Consider the following 20,349-nt stretch of genomic DNA (forward strand, 5'->3'; position numbering starts at 1 on the left):
CACTCAGGTGGCCACTCATGTGGCTTTGACACTCTTGGAAACTGTTCTTAGATTCATCCCATTGATGAGGATGTGTCTATTTTTTGTCATTTTTATATCCTGAAATAAATAAGGCCAGGCAATGCAAAACTACTTACTTGGTGTTTCTGGCAGTATCAAAGAGAGGAAGGCTGCAGGTGCTTTTATGGGTCATTGTGTCTGCAAGAGATACCTGGGCTGAATCACAAATGAACCTGTTTTTAAGGGCTTGAGATTTCAATGAGCCTGGATGAGGGAAATTTAATTAATTCCTTAGTCTTCATACATACAGTTTAACAAAGGTTTTGGTAAGAAAACCTCTCCTAATCTAGGTGGTGAGCAAATGGCAGTGTTCTATGTCATGACAGTCATCAAATGTTGTTAATAAGAGAACAGGACTAGAAAATCAAAATTTCAGTTGCAGATGATCTGGAAAATAAACTTCTCAGTAGACAACTAGTGTATGACAGTGGTTTCTTCAGGCTGTATGATTGTCAGACTAACTCATTAAGAGACGGCAAAAAAGATAGTTAAACAGAAAAACTGTATTTATGGTATAAAAATGAAGGGTAGAAAGCAAAAATACGTATAAAAACAGTTGTTACCTTTGAAAGCTGACAAAGTCTGAGTGCTGGAACTTGAAGTTGTTATTGGCACAGTTAAGAGCCCCTGGATAGGGATTAAGGGACAAACAAATAAAGCAGATACCATCATGGGAGTCTTTCACAGGGCACTCAGCTAGGATGATGACACTGATTAATTATTCTTTAAGGAATTAAGGGATAGTTCTAAATCAACTATCCCTGTCCTTATGGGGGATTTCAACTTGCCAAGTGTTAACTGGGATCACTACAAAGCTAGCAAAAACAGGTCCAGAAGATTCCTAAAACATCTGGATGATAACTTCATGGTACAGGTACTAAGGGAGCTGGGAAAGATGCCCTCCTTGATTTGAGGCTTGCTAACAAGAGGATCTCATGAAGTGGTAGTTGGTGGCCTTTTTGGTGACAGAGACCATGAAGCAATTAAAATCTCTGGTGACAGGAGGAAAACTGCCAGCAAAGCTTCAACCCTAGATACACTAGACATGAGGATACCAGACTTCAGGATGCTCAGGGAACTGGTGAATAAGTTTCCCTGAGAAAATGCAGCTGAAGAAGGGTTGTTGGGGTCTGTCAGTGCCGGTTGCTCTTTTGGCACCACCTCCAAAGGGCACAGGAGAGCGCAATTACAAAATGTCAGAGGTCCAGCAGGCAAGGCAGATGGCTGGCTTGGCTGAGTAGGATCTTCTTCTGGAGCTAAGGCAAAAAAAACAAGTGGAAGAAAGGTCAGGTGGCATGGGATGAGTACAGAGATGGTGCTCACCACTGTAGGGAGAAAATTCATGCAGCTGAAGCTCAATTATGGTTGAGCCTACCCACTACTGTGGGGGACAATAAAAAGTGTTTTTAAAGAGGCAGTCCAGTAATAACTTTGACTTGTTACTTGATGAGTATGACCAACTCACAAACAGGGACATAGGAAAAACAGAGATGTTTAATGCTTTCTTGGCTTCAACATTGATGATGGGCTTTGGGGGCCCCAGAGCCCTGAGCATGGATGGACCATGACTGTGAGAATGATTAACTCCCAGTCAGCTCCGAATTTGTGCCGGATTTGCTGCCTGTTAGACTGTGGCGCTTGATGAGATTCTTCCAAGAGTCCTCAAAGAGCTGGCTGATGGCAAGACCTCTCTCAATGATTTTTGAACAGTCTTGGTTATCTGGAGAGGTCTCAGATGACTGGAAGCTGGAAAATGTCCCAGTTTTCAAGAAGGGCAAGAGGGATGACCCTGAAAATTACAGGCCTGTCAGTCTCACTTCAGTGACTGCTAAAATTATGGTGAATACAGTTCTGGGAGTTACTGAAAACCACCTGAAAGACAATGCATTGTTGGTTACAGCCAGACCATTTCCTGAGGGGAATGTCCTGCTTGACAGACCCATTTTCCTACTATGACAATATAATCCACCCACTTGATCTAGGGGAGCCAGCTGATGGAATCTTTTTGGATTTCAGTAAAGCTTTCAATGCTGTCTGTCACAGCGTCCTTCTGCACAAGATGTCCAGCTCACAGCTGGATAAACACATCATGTGATGGGTGAGCAACTGGCTCACAGGTCGGGCACAAAGGATTACAGTGCCTGGGGTGACCTCAGACTGGTGACCTGTCACTAGTGGGGTTCTGAGCTTTTACAGGGCTCCATCTTAGAACCAGTTCTCTTCAACATCTTCATAAATGACTTGGACACAGGACATATTGATCTACTGAGTAAGTTTGGTGATGACACTAAATTGGGATGAACTGTTGGCTCCCTTGAAGGCAGAGATGACCTGCAGAGAGATGTTGATAAAGTAGAAATCACCAACCATATGAAGCTCAAAAAGGGAAGATGCCAGATTCACCTGGGATGGGGCAGACCTGGATGTACAGACAGACTGGGGAAAGGGATGGTGGAAAGCAGTGCCATGGAAAGGGACCTGGGGGTCCTGGTCCATGGCAAGTTGAACATGAGCCAGCAGTGCCCTGGCAGCCATGAGGGCCAACCCTGTCCTGGGGGTCATCAGGCACAGCATGGCCAGCCGGGCAAGGGAGGGGATTGTCCTGCTCTGCTCTGCTCTGCACTGGGGCGGCCTCACCTTGAGTGCTGGGGACAGTTCTGGCTGCTGCAATATAAAAAAGACATTAAAGTGTTAGAGAGCTTCCAAAGGAAGGCAACAGAGATGGTGAAGGGTCTGAAGGGAAAGCCATGTGAGGAGCAGCTGAAGTCACTTGGTTTGTTCAGCTGGGAGGACATTGAGGGGAGATCTCATTGCAATTACAATTACAATTTCCTTCTGAGAGGAAGCGGAGGGGCAGACACTGATCTTTTCTCTGTCATGCCCAGAGACAGGACCCAAGGGAATAACCTGACGCTAAGTCAGGGGAAGTTTAGGCAGGACAGCAGGAAAAGCTTCTTCACCCAGAGGGTGGTTGGGCACTGGAACAGCTCCCCAGGGAAGTGGTCACAACATGAAGCCTGACAGAGTTCAAGAAGAGTTTGGACAATGCTCACAAACAAATAGTGATTCTTGGGGATGGTCCCTTGCAGGACCAAGAGTTGGACTTGATGATCCGTGTGGGTCCCTTTCAACCCAGGATGTTTTATGATTCTGTGAAATAGTAAAATACATGAGAGTTCATTGTATGTGTTTAACATCACCATTTTTAATAAGGTAAAAAACAAACAAGAAAGCAAACCCCAAAACCTTCAATTTTTTTTTTTATCTGGAGTAGATTAAAAAATGTTAGATTTGAAAACCAGGTAGGGCGTGTATGTATGGAGATAAAAAATAAAATTCAAGGAAAATAGGTGGGTGGGGTTTTTTTTGTTTTGTTTTTTTTTTTGGGTTTGTGGTTTTTTGGGGTTTTTTTAATTATTTTTTTTCCTTCAGAATTCTCCACTGGTAACAGAATTTCATGTTGAATTTTCAAGGAAGCTATTTTTAAGTATGCAGAAAATCTTAATGACTTGAACCAAAATCCCAGATAAAAATATACTGACGATCTGGAACACAGAATCTAAATTGGCACTTTTAACTGAGCTGAGACAAATTGGGATGATGGTTGCCATGCTTTCCTGCAATTTTTTTTCCTTTCCTAGCTTTCTGTTTTCTTGTTGACATCCCAGATGTGTTTTTCATTTTTCCTCTTTTTTACTGTCCACTTTTAATTTCATAGCTGACCCAATCTTTGTCTTTCTATGTTCTTATATCAACACATAGCATTTTATATTCTAAATTGTTTTTTTTTCTGAGTTGTCTTTCTGCAATTTAAAGTCCTTCCTTTGCGATATTTGCTTCTTATTAATAAATACAGACAAAAGTTATATTTCCATTTTTCCTTTAAACCTTTAATTTTTAAATCCTTTCTGCCCCAGTAAACAGCACCTCAGGTCAGCTTATTGTTACTAAGAAGTCTGATTTACCTTAAGGTCCTAAACATATAACCAAGTTACCAGAGTTTTCAAAGTTACCATGAGTCAATCAATCTGTATTAATATCCATGTGTGTGCTGACAGTTTGAGCCAAAAGTGAGATGATTTAGGTTCATCATCTTGCAGTCATTTCCTTGGTGTATTTTTCTTCCTTTGACACCTGTCTCCATGTCATTCCACTGGCAACATCTTAGTTCTGTCATCGCTCTGACTTTTCTCTATAGCCCAAAATCATTATTAGTTTAGTACCATTCTCTAGTGCAAATTAATTGTCTCAAAACATCAATTCCATTTCTTTTCCTTTAATTTGGGGACTTTTTTTTGTCTCATTTTTTAAAGTTCCCAGTGATGTGATTATATTATTGATAAAGCTTTTCTTTTTTAATGAATTTGGAGATCGCCTTCTATTTCTATGATTGCCCTCTTCCTCAAAAGCCCTTTCTTTTTTTTCATAAATGTGAGTCTCTCTGTCAGAATACACAGAGCTACCAGATTATCCTCCTTCAGAGGCTTTCACAGAACTAATCTCTGCCATAATACATATACAAAACTTACTTAAAGGACAACCCACTGTGGTTATGCAAGGGATGAGTCATAATGCTGGTATCGAATATTTAAAAGTGCTTTATTTTCTATTGCATTGCTACCTTGACCCCTTTGTTACACCTTTGTTGTTTTTTTCCCCCTCATATTCTCTCAGCCTTTAGATTGCAAGCTCGTTTAGGCAGTGTTTGTCATTCACTTTGTGACTGTGCAGTGCCAAGCACAATATGGTCTCAAGGAGTTTTCCATCTTAGATTTTTTTTAAAAAAAAAACCAGGTAAACTAACACACCAGAAATCCCACAGATTTGGGAAAAGTTGAGCTCTGACTATGAGGCCTCTATTTGTTTGCTAACTAGGCTGAGCTCTGCAGCTGCCTTTTTGCATATTTTCAAAGATTTTCTGAGGAGTCTCCCTGAAAAGACCATCATTCCTCTAAAAATACCTACCCTTTTTCTTAGTGAAAAATAGAAAAAAATAAGCTTTTTCTTAGTGAAACAACATAGAAGCAAACATTTAGGCTAATATAATGAGATGTGAATGCCAATGTGTGGGTTTGCTTAGTGTGGGGGGTTATTTTGGTTTTGTTGTTTTGATTTTTCCTGATAAAGTACCTGGCACAGTTGTTTACCTGCTTCCTGAATGCCAAAATCTAGTTTTCTGCAAACCTAAGAGCTGTTTTAAAAAACTCTTCTTTCAGGCAGCTGTTGATTGGATTAACACCTTGCAAACCTGTTAATGGCAAGCTGGATGCTGCCATCAAGTTTGCCAAAGTCATGGTAAGGGTAAAGAGAAGACTGATTTCCTATATAATCTTCTTTTTAATCACATTGCCACCCTAAAGCTCCCAGCTGTTCTGAAATTTCAGTCCTTCACTTTGAACATCCTGCATGGCTGTAGATGCCATAGCAATGCCACATTAGCTCTAAAGAACAACAAAAAACGTTCTAATCAACACTCGGTTTGGTTTTTAAATGCAAACAGCAGAGTATTTCAATGGCTACTGTAGGAGCTGGTAGCCCTTCTTGGACAGTAGTTCTCTATTTACATGTAAATTTTGTGGCACCGCACTACAGGGTGCATGCCAAAAACCAGGGAGGGCATCGGGACTAGACTTTGCCAGGTTGTGAAGCATCCATGACCCAGACACAAGGAATTAACAATTCCTGTTTGATAGTGCCTTAATGAAAACATGGACTCTCCTTTTTCCTTTGCTAAAAGGTATTTCTGCAGTTTGTCATACACTTCAAATATACCTTGCAAAAAATTAATTGAATTAAGTTTGGTCTTACCATAAATTCTATCCTCAAATAATTAATATCCATATAATATTATATACCATTCTCTGAGCAGCTTTGTGTGTTTTCTTCAACATAATTCAAAATAATAACATTGTTTAGACATCTGGAGAAAACTTAATAGATAAGAAATTTTCACGTTCACCACCTGTGGTCCCTCTGCCAAACTGAGGTCCTCTCTATTCATGGTACATTTGTGAGAGAGTTTCTGACTTCTGACTCTAGCTCATATTTTTCAGGTTGATCAGTTTAGGATGAAACAACAATCTGTATTCCCTGGCAAACTATGATGTGCCAATGTCAGCAGTTTCGCTTCATAGTAAATTTAGCCATTTCACATTTTGCCGTTGTTCTGAATCAATTTTAAAAGATTATAAGAGAAATTAACATTTTATGGAAATAACTCTTTAGTGTAGTTCACAGCAAACAAGAAGGAGCTGTGCATTACAAGGGCATAATATACTATCTCAAATCATGTCCTGGTGGGATGTGTGATGCCATTCTTCCTACTGCCGTAGGATAAGAACATAAGCAGTTAACATTATCTCTTTATAAATTCTGAATATTGAAATGCTTTTTTCCTCTTATTGGCACAGTGAGGCCTAAACTTTCCATATTTTAGGTATAAATGAAATGAAGAAATAAAGGCATTTCTCCTTCTGGATTTGAAAGTCTCATTAGTATCGAATGAAAAGTTGAAAAATACATCTCAGCAAAGACCCCACTGCTGTAAATTTAGGGGGTTTATATATGTGTGCAGTCATATGTATTTCTTTATTCCTGGTAAAATCTCAATGCATATTTGCTTACTGCTTCATGCCTTCATTTAATAAATAATAATGTGAAAAATCTTTACTTGAAGGAACTTGGTTTATCTTTCTAAGAAGATAATTACTTGAGAATTTTCAGTAATCTGGAAGATGATCTTTTCTAATGATGTCTAATTCCTAACTGGATTACCCCATTGAAGTTAGTCATGGTACTCAGATTGTTTTTATTCTTTAAGGGAAGAACACATTATAAAGGCCATGACTGAATTGGATAGAGTAGTGATGTCTGCATTAACCCAGTGAGAATTTATGGGTCAAAATCTGTACCTAAGCTCCAACTGTACTGATGGAAGTTAAGCATGGGTACAGGAAACTCAAGAGAAAAAGAAGAAATCTAGAGGCACTGCCAAATTTATCTAAATAGTTTCTACCTGCAAGTAAAAAAAAATAATTAAAAAGCCCCTTTTACTTGAGGGACCCAGTCTCCTAAAGGTGACGCACTTCTGCAATACTAAAAGCATCAGACATTTATGGTCTTGAAGGAAAAGGAACTCAAATATGATCACATATAACCACTAGCACTGTGAAAAGTATGAGTTTGCACTATAGGAATAGCTCATAGAAGCTACTCTAATATAATAAGTGGTAAGATAATTGGGAAAATTTGTCAAGCACGTTATTAAAACAGGAATTTATTTTTCAGACAAACTGGACCTGTAAACCGGCAAAGTAAAGAATAAAATAAAAAGAAGAAGAAATAAATGGAGTAATTATTAACGTGAATTATCTCACTTTTATTAGACAGTTTCCCATGAAACCTGAGAAACTGGGGGCTGCAGTAACATATATTACATACAGATATTACTGCAGCTCTTCCATATTGGCATGGAAGGAGATGGAGACATGAAGAATTTCACAAAGACTGAATTTCAGAAACTCTTGAGAAAAGATTTTTACTGTTCTCCACAGTATCCCAAAAAAAAAACTTTAGTAACTCGGGGAGGAAATGTAGTTTCCTTGGTTGTCATGAATGGACAATGCACATCCACTTGTCAGGATATTTTTCAATAGTTAAGATATTTCTGTTATAGTGTTGTCATAGTTTTTCTGTAGGGTTTTTTTTTTTCTTCTTAATGTGATTGAATGCATTCTTAGCTCATATAAAAATACTCAGAAATTTGCACAATTAATTAAATGTATATGTATGCTTCTCCTTATCCTATATTTTCCAGCTGTGAGTTTTTTACGTATTCAAAAAGCAAAGAAACTTCCAGCTTTCCCTTTCCACAGAAAATTTACATGGTCATGTCTGTACCATGGGGAAAATAAATGTAATGCTGAGTTTGATTCATGCAGTTTGTCAATGTAATTAAAATAAATAGAGTCACTCTGTTTTTTTAGATGTGTCTTGGGACTGTGGCCCACACAAGGCATGACCAGCACTGTAAATGCTGTCATGGTCAGCACTGTGGCCGGGAAGATGAAATTCAAATTTTAGCAATTCTAGCCTGACCCAAAAGGCATTTTGCCCCCTTAGGGAAGATAGGAATTATGTTACTGTGATTCATGATTTTTTTTTTAATAGGGTGAGGACCGGTTAGATAGCATCCCTTGTGGACAGCAGAATGAAGGACAATAAAAGTGACGCTCTGCGGCTTGGTCAGTGTCAAATATTGTGTGTTCACCATAGAAGTGATGTAGGGAGCAAACACCCACACTGTCCTATGGTCTCCCATCAGGCTTAATGGCTGCTTTGTTTTCCTCTTACTTAAAGGTAGTGTTGCTTCGGGGTTGGTTTATGGCACCATTCCTCATGGCAGCAGAGTGGCACCAAGGAGCTGCAGTGCTGGTAGGGAAGGGTTCGCATGTGCCTTCTCCAAGGAGGATTCAGTGTCCTGGGACTGGGACTCTAGGGGAGCTCATCACGATCTCAGCTTTCATTAGTGCTGTGATAACATCAGTGGTTTTGTCCACAGGTCACTGGTGTGTCAACCGTAACTGGATTTAAACACTGCACTAAACTACTGTCTGCTTGTTGATGCTCATCTTTTCCCACTGTTTCCATTGGCAGCTGTGTCAGAAGTTGTGGCAAAGGGAAGTTTTAAAGAACAGCAAAATTTGACAGGCTTTGGGGAGGTTACAGGGCCTCTGTATATTTTCTTAACAGACAAGATATTTTTTAAAATGCAGTAAACTTTGAGTGTATTTTATTTTGATTTCTGCTTCCACTTCTCTAGCTCAGGAGACTTTTTAGTTTTGAACAATCACCGTAACTTAGCAGATGTATCTGAACTCCTGAAAAGCAAGTGATTCCTTGGAGAATAATTTTCTTTATGTCAGTTCAGAGACAGCTTATTCAATTCTATTCTGTGACTATTGCGGGCTTCAGGAGATTAAAAAAAAATAATTTGTAAAGTTAAAAAGTAGCTTTATTTAGAACTGTGAGTTTAGTGGCAACTGTTGTTGCTGTAATAATGGTGAAATGTAGGCTGCTGCATCACTTGTGATGGGCAATTTCATTGTTATACAGACACAAATCATGGCAGGATTCGATCCTTCCTGGGATATGCTGACATACTGCAGCATGTGCATGACCACTGTTCTCAGCCGTGGTCTCTATTCACTGTTTTTCTTGTAAATCTGAATTGATATCAAAGGCAGGCACTGCAGTCAAGCTACAGTGATCCTTTTCACCTAGACTGTTGCATGTCCATCAGTAAATAGGAAAACCTGCCTTAACGTGTCACTCCCGTGTTAATTACAAGATAGAGGGTGATTCTCTAAAAGCTGAACAGTGAAATTTAAGGTTTTGATTGGCTTTTGTCACATTAGGATCTAATATTTATGTGTTACGTGTTATATTGCAGTTGTTCTTTGCTCCTTTCCTCTGCTAATGTCAGAAAAAATGTACGCAGTAACCAGGGGGTTAAATTCCCACTCAACAGGCGTATTTTTGGTTTCTGTAAGGGAGCTGTGAGTGGAGCTCGGTGCTTTGCAGCGGAGGGCAGCACTCCGTGACAGAAGCAAGCATCCAAGGGAAACGTGGCTGGCAGCAGACACCCATGACGGGAACGAGACGCTGTACCAGCTCTTCCAGTTTCACAGGGACCTCGCGTTTTCCAGCTGTTTACCCTTGAGATGTAAAATGGCAATTTGGCATAGGCTAACAGCCCGGTGTGATGTGAGCATCTGCGTAAAAGGCTGCACATATGGAGCATGCCCAGTGGTATGAACAGCCTGTTACCCCACCCCCAGCCAATCTAGGAAGAGATGAAATGAACTTTGCACTTGCAAATGTCACTGAATACATTTTGCACAGGATTTTAAAAGGTTCTTTTACAAGCACTATTTTTAACAGCCAAATCCGCCCCCCAAAACAGAAAGGAAAAAGCCCTAGGTATTTTTCTGTGATCGATCTCAGTTTATGATCGGCTGAAGCATCTCTCACAATATTTCCGAAGCTGGTTTTGTTTTATGTTTTTATCATTGAAGTTGAGATTTTTTGGAGGTGGTGTGGATTTTTGGAAGTTTTTTTGAAAATTTTCTTTTTTCTTTTTTTCCTACTGGCATGAGAAAATTTGAGAATTTAATTGCAGTAGAATACTTGGAAACAGTGAGGCTGGAAGCTTGAAAGGCAGAGGGAAGAGAAGGAAGGCTCTCACAGCAGAGCATGGATAGGAAAGGAGCTGTGATTCTGCAGTGCTCAGTGTGCACATGTTTTATGAGATCAGTGCCGGGCGCTGCAGCTGCGGACACTAACTGAGCTGTCTGGCTAATGAAGGCCACCTGGATCAGGCTTCTGAAAAGAGCCAAAGGAGGACGTCTGAAGAATTCTGATATCTGTGTAAGCCCTGCATTTTCCTTATCACCTTATATTGTATGGATTGCAAAGAGGGAGAGGAAAAAGGCGGTGAGGAGAGGACAGTTGTTTTCATTCTGATTGAATTGCCAGAATTCTATTTTGTATGCAGGGAGTTGCAGAGGAGAAGCAGAGCTGTCATTATTTATAGAGCTTTTCTGGCATTGTGGCTGCTTCTATTGTGGTGATACAGGGACATGTGTTGAGTCCAGACGGATTTTATTAGTTGGAAGTTGATTTGTGGTCATTTGCATGTTTTGCTGAGGGGCAGAGATGGATATGAGCCATTTGCTGTTCTGATGGGGAAAGTGTGTCAGGTAAAGAGGCTGCCCTAAAATAAAAATGCATAGCAAAGGTTAGCAGTGATATTGTGTAATGGTAATTATTGATACTAAATTTGCATTTTGATTATAGAAAGTCTGTTTGCTTGCTATCTCTGTCACTGTTTAGAGTTTTAATTTTTATGGAGCCATCCTTGAAGCTGCTGTGTGTCCTTCAGCCCTGCACTGCACCAGTGCTGTAGGTCTCCAGAGAAACTGGCTCTGCTTGCTGAAAAGCACACAAATAAGAGTGCAGAGATAGAGCAGGAAGTAAAACAACTGGAGAAGACACCTGCACTTTTTGAAAGTTTCCAGAAGAAAACGTTAACCTAGACATAATTTCTACTAAGTAAATTTCCTTTTTGTACAGTTAGTCACTTTTCAGGGATACAGAAGTAAGAGAAAAGGCAAGGTATATAACCCCTTCTACTTTTAAAAAAAAATCAAAGGAACTTGTGACATTATTTTTCCTTTTCTTTGGCAGGGTTCGGCGGACTCCTACACCAGCCGTCCATCTGATTCAGATGTATCTCTGGAAGAAGATAGGGAAGCAGTGCGGAGAGAGGCAGAGCGACAGGCCCAGGCACAGCTGGAAAAAGCAAAGGTAAGGTGTTGTTTCATGTTGCAAACTCATAAAATGCTCAGCTTTAAAGCAGGGGTTGAAACTGGATGATTTTTAAGATCCGTTCTAACCCAAGCCATTCCGTGATTCTTTGTCATCTCATCCATTAGTGATAAAATGTTTTTAATGTGTTAACATACAGATTAGATCTCTTATAAACATTCCAGACAGCAGTTGAAAATATATGCTCCATGAAAAACCACTTAGCTTCAGTTTTCTGTAATAAACACTTGATTGACTTATGTATTTCAGAACATTCTTATTTAAATGTGTGCATTTCTTCTTTAATAAAATATAAGCATTTGTTGCAGTATACAGGGTCAATGCTATGAATTCTCACTGGAAATGTTTCTGAAAGTTTGCTCATGGATTGCCAGGGCACTTAATGCTTTTATAGTGTCAAAACTCAGCTCTCAAACATCCTGTTCCTCTCCCTTGAATGAAAGATCAGTCCCTACAAGTCATATGTAAATACGGAGAATCTGTTACAAGGGTGTTTTTTCCCTAAAGACTTCACTGACTTTCTTTACAGTTTGTGTGTTAAGTGACCCCATGAGTCATTTGCTGTAGGTCTTCTTCAGATTTCTCCTCTCTCCATACTCCTGGCAGATAGTGACAATGTAGTAAGAAAACACTAAATGAGATTTAGGTTTTTGCTGTGTGTTTATATATTTTCCATGAGATTTATTTAGGACTGTGAAGGTTTTAGCAGTGAAAGTGATGGGCTTGTTTCTCTTTCATCTGTGCTACATCTTTAAATAATACTGCACCTGGAAAAACTGTCCTCATTTATTATCATTCATTTATCACTTAATTCCAGTTTTTCTTTTTTTTTTTCTTTTTTATGCTACCTGCCAGTTTTAAATATATTACTGTTTTCCAAAATCTGTTTTTTGTTCGAATATATTTAAATACACCACTGAGAGCCTCCCTTAGATCTACCTGATCTACATTTTTGCCTCTCTTTCTCTCTGAGTCCCCTCCTCCATTTTGCCGTATTTTTTTAATTCTTTATCTCCTTTCCATCTATTTCATTTAATTCTCCACTGCCAGCTTTACCTGTGGCCCATTTATGCTACCTGTTTTACAAGGGCTCTTCAGAAATCTGTGAGTCCAGATCCCTTAGCTCTGTAGCTGATTGTGTGGCGAGGACCAGCTCTGTAAATAATACAGTATAATAATGCACAAGCAGACATCTTCGTCAGGCCAGGAAACCTGAATAGTGAAGCCAAAAATGTTTTTTTGAAAATGCAATTGTTAACTGATATTTAATAAGAGCTCCTACAGCAGCTTTTTAATGAGCTGCTGGAGTGTGCCAAGTGTAGGAGATGCTGAACATCTCTTTGAAGTTGGATCTTGCTGTTCTGGGATCAGTGTAGCAGAAACTCAAGAGAAGCAGCTCACTTCTTCCCTTCAGCCTTGTATCTCAGAGATTGCTGACTGTAGTCAGGAGTTTCAGTTTTATCAGGGATGGCTTTTGCTGGTTTGAGGGTTTTTTTGCTCCTAGGAAAGATGATAAGGGCTGCCGTGAAATTCAGGTGAAGTTTTGAATTTTATCAATAAATGCACAATCTTTAAAAGAAGAGTTGGAGTACTAGTTAGTATCTTGCAGACTAACCAGGGTAACAGTGCAGTCCTTACTGCTGAACTGAGGCATCCCTTTGCAATGAGTAAATCTATGTGATTGTTGCTATGGGAATTTGGCTTACTGATGCTGGCTTGAATACATGGACAGCCCTTATGTAATATTCATGACCTCTAGCACAGCTGCCATTGTAGTTTGTAGAGAAGCTGCTAGCAGACCTTGACTTCTAAAAGCTGTATTTCTATACATAAAACCAATGTTCCCACTCCAGCTGGCATGAGATATAGTCTCTAGGTCTGACACCGTCTGAAACTGTAAGACAACTTGTGAACAGTCAATGTAGTAAAGGCACTGCCAAAACCATCCTGCTGTAACAATGGTTATTCCAGTCATAGAAAACACAAAATTAGTTGTTTAAATTTTTTTTTCCTTTAAAATAGATTAAGGCTGGAATTAGATTAGCATTTGTGTTTCTCTAGTCAAATGTTAAAAGGTATTTCAGGATGTAATGTATGGAAATAATTTTATGTAGAGGCTGTAACAGTGTAATATTTAGTCTTGTTTAATATTTAAATTAATACTATTAAGTAAAATATTATGTACAATTGGTGCTATTGTTTGAAATAAGTGCTTAGAAATGTTTTTAAATTAAGCCTAATTTGGTAGATGTAAAACATGACAGGGTATGGTTTTCTGCCTTTATTGATGGTTCAGTCCATCACCTCCCTGAAACACAGTAAAATTAATGAAGCTGTGGCTGCTGGTGGTGCCTCCTGGCTGCTGTCAGCCCCCAGACCTGTTTGCCCTGGGCTGCAGGTTTGCTGCCTGCTCGCCACGGCTGCCTCGCCTCTGCCCTGACCAACTTCCAGGCGCAGCCAAGTGTCAGAGCTGCTTTAACTTTTGCTTTTTCTTATCGTTAGGGGAAGTGTTGATCCTAAATAAAATCATTACAGACGTATTTGTCACAGGAATTAGAAGAGGGTGACATACATGAATAATGCAATGGTGGAGGAAAAATGATAGTGAATTAAGGGTAGATAAAAAACTATTGAACTGTGTCACACAGTTAATGACAACAGTTAAATGACATTCATTTTCCTTTATTACAGCAAGGGAAAACACCTTAAACTGAAGATAAAAATATAGTGATAGAGAGCACAATGCCAAATTGTTAGGACAATTTTAAGATTTTTAAATTCGGATTTTTATAGCATCTAAGTGCTTGTGTGAGATGAAGCTACAATGTATCTCTGATACCTATACAAACAGGGAAAATAAAAGCAAAAAAAAGCTTGTAAGGAAGTGCACATGCTGGCTACTTTTATTTATTTCTTTATTTAATACCAGCATTGCTTCTCTGCAAAATGGTTAAGCATATTTTGCTGACTCACTTTGGCATGTGACTTACTGTAAGGAAGGTGGGGCCACGGGTGCATGTTCGGAGTCATCCAGGGACAGAAAATTAGGAGGCAACTGATGGGGCTACCTGCAGGCCAGCATCTACTCCTGAGGGAAACAGATCTCAAGTGAAGCTGTTAAGCTCGAAGCTGAGATGAAATGCTCTTGATTAGAATAGTTCAGCAATAAAAATGCAAAAAGGTTGGGATTTTGTTGTTGTTTTTGTTTGGTTGGTTTTATGTAGGAAAAAAAATTCAAGGCATTGAGAATTTCCTCAGTGTTCTCCTCACAGACCATAGGATGTGCTATATGTAGGATAAACAGAGAGGATCTCTTTTGTGGCTAGGCAGGGTATGCTAATAGTATCCAAATCTAAGGGCTTCTGGTGGTGTTTTGCTGAGTTTCCTATTTCCACAAAAACATAAATCTTCATTATTGACAAGCAAAAGAAAAGGCATTAATTTTGTTTAGCATTAATAATATAAAAATTGTCATTTATACAGTCAAAAAACCCTTTTTTGTTGTTGAAGGATGATGATTCAAAATAAATTACAGTAAGTAACGTGTTTTCTTTTGTCCATTCCTTGCAACTATTCAATTAAATATTCCTTAAAATATTGCACCAAGTGAGAGGGATGAGAGCAAAGGAAAACTGAAGTACAAGTAATAATAAGAACTTTCTATCCAGCACTAACAGAGTTAAAGTTTGTACATGAGAAAGGGGACCTCAGGAATTTTTTGCCTTCTCCAGTGCTGGTAAAATCAATTCAAATATTCCATTGATTTGTTTTGCCACGAGTAATTCATATGTTTTGAATCTAGTTTTTGACTGAGATATAATTCGTCAGATGTTCTGTAGACCTTTCTTCTCTTCGGCAAAAGTAGCTTCTTTATTCAGTCTCTTTAGATTTTTGTATTTTGCTTTTCTTCCCCCCCCGTGGCTTTAGGGCTCCTTATTCAGAAGCAGTTTCAACAGAGATCTATAGAATATTTTCAGCATTTTAGAAATTTTTTTTCAGTTATTTCTGGTAGATTGGGTACTGAAAATGCCAGTTAATAATTCAGGTTCTGTTTCTCACCTGGGACTAAGGGACAGCTCCTTTTTCTCTGTTAAGGATTGTTCTCAACATCCTGTGGACCTAAAACTTCTTAAATGACTATCAAAATCAGATCGTGGCCTTTGAGAAGTCAGTAATTGTGTTCATGGTAGGAAATCTCAGTTATCCTCAACTCTGCTTTGTTTGCACTCCACCTAATGCTCCACTGCTAGTATCCTTTTAGGAGTCTGTAAAAATTTGAAATAGATGTAGTTCTACTTTTAAATGCTGTTAAAATAATTTTTATGTTAAGATGGTGAACCACTGAAATTTTGATACTAAATGTCCCTTTTCTGGGTCTGAGGCAATGATATAAGCTGTCACATTTTGCTTTTTTTGATTTGTGCTGTAGTAGTGGTGATGGCTTGTGACTGTGAGTAATAATGCAATGTCTTAAATGTAATGCATTGCCTCCATGCATGGTTTGGGGACCACAGCTTTGAAATGTGTAGCAGGCTGGGATAATGCCTACATAGCTCTGCAAGGCTGAGGGCATGAAAAAGATTGTCAGATGTAATTATCCAGTGCAGTGTGCCAAGACTAGTTATTTGAGTATTTATTCACTCTCAGGCAGGTTTCACAGCCTCAGAATGACCCCATGCTGCTAGCAGGCAGCTGCAAAGCTAGTTGAAGTATGTCTACTGAAGCTGCAGTAGCATCTTTGACAGGCCAGAAGTGCCCATCTCCTTGATGTGCATCCTTATATTATGTCAGCTTGTTCCCTCATGGAAATACTTTCTATTTTTCTCTCAATTACCAGAAGGTGATGGTGCTGAACAGCACACAAAGCTATAGCAACACTGTTAGCTGTTGTGTATGGTGATATTTTTCTCATTGATTTCTTCTCATTTGCCCTTTTGTTTTAGAATATTTTTATTGCATGTTATCATTTAGGTCACTAATGTTGTGTGTCATAGTTGCTGGGATCATGTGAGAGCTGGCACAGTGGTCTAGCTGGAAAAAGAATGAGTTGTTGGTCCCAAAGTACAATTGTAAATCTGGTTGTTGCTTAGCTGCAAGTGTGTTCTGCATTACTGGATCTGCTCAAATCAGGTTACGGATATTCTTTTACTTCATTTTCTTCATTAATTGCTGCTGTCTTTTCTTAGGAGGGTAACACTGGGATATAAACCAGCTTCCTTTATACTCTCTGTGAACTATAGTTTTTTTCTTATGTGTATTCATGATGTTTTTTGTCTTCAATTGAAGTGTATGTACTTGTTCTACACTAGTGCCTGCTGTTATATGGGTTAATTCCCTGAACAGTTTATCCCTTCTTACTCTTGGGCTGCATTGTTGGGGGCTGGAATTCTTTCTTCCCGTAACCTGGAATCAAATGTCCCAGAGACAGCACCGTCTCTAATTAGAAGACATCTGTCATCTCCTATTCATACCGTGATTAGAGTGATGAAATATGTTTACTAAGTAGCATTTCTTCTGCTTCTTGGCTTTGAGTAGAGAAAAAAGAGTGCAGGGATATTAACACAGCCTACATTTTTATACTTAGCTGTAGATACTTTAGTATCCCGGCTTTCTTCACATAATAAGGGAAAGAGATAAATTGTCTCCAAGGAATGGACTCAATACTGAGATGGCATTTTGAGGTTCTGAGAACAACCACAGCTCTTCTGCCTGCTCTTTCACCTGAGCCTGCTCCCTTGGTGAGATGTTTTTGTTCCGTATGGTTAAATTACCATATAAAGGCCAGCAATGCCAGTGGTACTTCCATAGAACTAAATAACTTCTTTATTAAGAGCGGTGTGAAAGAAGTATTTTAGCTAAAGTAGGTGTTGTAAGCCAGGTGCAAACATCCACACCTGGATGTTTTTCTGCTCCTTGTCCCACAGGTCTCTGGCACACCCAGCCAGGGAGCTGTCAGCTTCTGCTACAGGCTGGTGCTGCACAGGTCACAGCAGAGATTCCTGAACCCTCGTGTGCCTGCAGCCCACCTGTGGCTGCTGAACCAAGCTGCAGATAAAGTATGCTCAGGCCAGCCCTCCCTGTGGCTTGGGGGTGGTGTCTGGTGGCTCTGGGTGTTGAGTCAGATGCTCATCTGGGGGTCAGCAGAAGCTGCTGAGTGTCACGGGAATCATACAAGAGGATGAGAAGTGGCCTTGGGGATGTTCTCTGTGGCTGGTGGGAAGTGAGTGTGGCATGGGAAAGGAGGAATTAGGGTATGTCTTTGCAAGCTGCTCAAGCTGGTACAATGGTGAGCAGTTTTTGCTGACACCGGATAGAGGTAAATCCTGCTGGTTGCTCTAAGCAAAGTAATTTCCACTTAAGACACATATGACCCAGTTCATTAACTTTCTTGAGGTTTAGAGGGTTTGATTTACTTTTTCCAACATCCAAGACAGTAATGTAATCCAAGACACTGTAATCCAGAACTTCATTTTTATCAGCAGTTGCTCCACCTATTAGATGCCATGGGTTGTTTAGTGGTTAACATATGATTTTTTTACTTAAAAGGGAATAATGATTCAAATGTAGAGGGGAAGGTAGGATTTCAGCGCATGAGCTACAATGTGTGTGATGTTTGAATATAAATGTCTGTACTTCTGGACCTCTGACCCTGAGATCGCTTCAGTTGGTCAGAGCATGGTGCTAATGATGGGCTGTTTACTTAAGATCCTTGTGGATCTCTTCCCACTCCAAACATCCTGTGACTCTGCAAACAGGAGCATAAAGGATTTTTTAAAGGAAGACATGCACATGCTGTTATAGCTGTGTGGGCTTATACATGTATATGTATGCATTATATATATCCATATCCACATCCCTGTGTGTATATGAATATACCTTTGGTTAGATGGCTGCATGTATTACATAACTGTCACTGGTGACTTGAACTGGCTATTTATATTCTACAGCTGTAGAAAAAAATCTCCTGTTGTAAAATGGTTGGTTTGTATGCAGGGACAACTGTTGTACCAAAGTATGAACTCGTGCAAAAATGCAAAGGTTTTGTCAGAGAACAAAGTTATCCTGTGATCAGAGCTGTTAGTGGACTGTCTTGGGGGTTTTTGGAAGCAGGAATGAGTTGGAGTCAGGACTTCAGTGCAGGCAACGAGTGTCTCGCCTTGCAGAGGTGCCCCAGTTCACACTGTCACACATGGTATGACACAGTGCCTTGGGGAAAAGCTTGTTTGGACAATAAAGCCCTGGGCTTTCTGCTTCCTGTGCTGAGGGGACTGTTTTCCAACCAGTTCAGAAGCTAACCTAATTTCTGTTGGAGCAGACACCTGGCTGATGTGTATTATTATGCAGGGAAGTACTTGTCATCTGCAGTGAAAAACAAACCTCCAGACAGTTCTTGAGTCCTTGGCAAAGATCTGAATCCCTTTCTTTCTCACTAACCCAACCTCCCAAAAAATAGGAGGAAAGAATAAAAAACCTGTAAGTATCTGTAATTTTGGCTATATATATATATATAATCAGAAAAAATGGAAGGAAGCTTCAAAAATAATCTCTTTTTTATCATAATTGCAACTTGTTTTATAAAATTACATGCAAGATGCCAAGGATTTCTAACTATAGGTAGCATTAGAGTGCTTTGATACAAAATTAGACTGACATTAAATGCCAATTTTAAAGTGTTTCCTTTGGAAATTTTAATATTAGTTACATAAACTAGTCACTGGTTGTATAAAACTTCAAAAAAAAGTAAGTAGGAACTCAAAGTAATCCTGTAATACCTGGGAGAAGGATACTCTGTGTTCCCACGTTAGGAACATTTTAAGTGCAAAACTCAGCTTGAACTATGAAGAGTGTCTAGCTTCTGCGTAATTCAGACTATTAGAGAAATTACTTAAAAATGAAGATTTAGAGAGGTCCCAGTTATGTTTTTCTGCTTGTGTTCTGGATATTTTCTGGATGTGTTCTTGCCATCTTTTTGTCTATATTCTGTGTAAAGCCAGTGTCTATCCTAGAGCGAAAAAACTCCCCCCAACTTCCACCTGTGGACCCTGCAGACAGCTGTGAACATTCCTCTGAATGTTAACCTCCAATCCTGCTTTGACATTTTCCTCCAGGATTCCATAACCACCTGGGTTGTATTCCCAAATTAAATATGATAAACACTCTATTTTATACTCTAAAATAATCAGTCCTGAGGTAAAATGTATATACTGAGATGCATTTTAGGCTGCCAAAAAACATCAAAGATTAAATAGACATTTATCCTTTGTGAAAGTATAGATAACCATTTACCCTTCTCCTTTCATTTTTATCATGGAAATGTCGCCAATGGGCTTTAGTCCTGTAACTTTCACAACTATCTAGTTTTATTTTTTACTTACTTGATTTAAAAAAATTCAGCTCTAATAACAAGTAAGCCAGCAAGCAAATACTTTTGTTGAATCTGATATGAAATCTTAACATATCATTTCAAATGGTATTCTCTAGCTTTAGGTAAGATAGTAATCACTGAAATACTGCTTCTTGGAGCTATTTTTTTAATACCTTCTTCTCCTTGCTAAATAGCTAGAGGGTGATATTTAAATCTGATTTTATTGTTAGCAAGACCTGCAAACAATATGTGATTTAAAAAATGATTCAATATGAAGCAGGATAATGGTGCAGAAAATTCAGATTAATATTGTTGCAGAGAATTCAAGGGTTTCACCCATTTTTTTTAATTTTTTTTTTTAACTATCTCCAGCTTTACTTTTCTTAATATTCTCCCTGGCCAGATTTGGGTGATTTTAGCATACTGTAATTGTTGTATTAATTATTAGTTTATGCAAGTGGTTGCCTGTCATAACTGACGTTAAAATAACAACTTCTCATTTAGTTATTCTTAGAAGTGAGACTTCCTCTTGCTTG

General features: G+C 39.1%; 1 protein-coding gene across 8 annotated transcripts in view; it reads left to right on the forward strand.

The window, feature by feature from the left end:
* Positions 1-20,349, forward strand: part of CACNB2 (calcium voltage-gated channel auxiliary subunit beta 2) — a 242,335-nt gene that overhangs the window by 151,708 nt on the left and 70,278 nt on the right. For 5 of the 8 annotated variants that reach the window (XM_066198668.1, XM_066198686.1, XM_066198696.1 and 2 more), the window contains one exon: positions 11,308-11,427. In XM_066198668.1, coding sequence (XP_066054765.1) covers positions 11,308-11,427 — 120 coding nt within the window. Of the gene's footprint in view, positions 1-9,969; positions 10,489-11,307; positions 11,428-20,349 lie in introns of those variants that run through there. The other 3 variants (XM_066198705.1, XM_066198714.1, XM_066198732.1) reach the window with 2 other exon arrangements.

This window comes from Chamaea fasciata, unplaced genomic scaffold, assembly GCF_029207755.1.
Source record: "Chamaea fasciata isolate MVZ Bird 193981 ecotype frontalis unplaced genomic scaffold, bChaFas1.0.hap1 SCAF_1, whole genome shotgun sequence".
Lineage (NCBI taxonomy): Eukaryota > Metazoa > Chordata > Aves > Passeriformes > Sylviidae > Chamaea > Chamaea fasciata.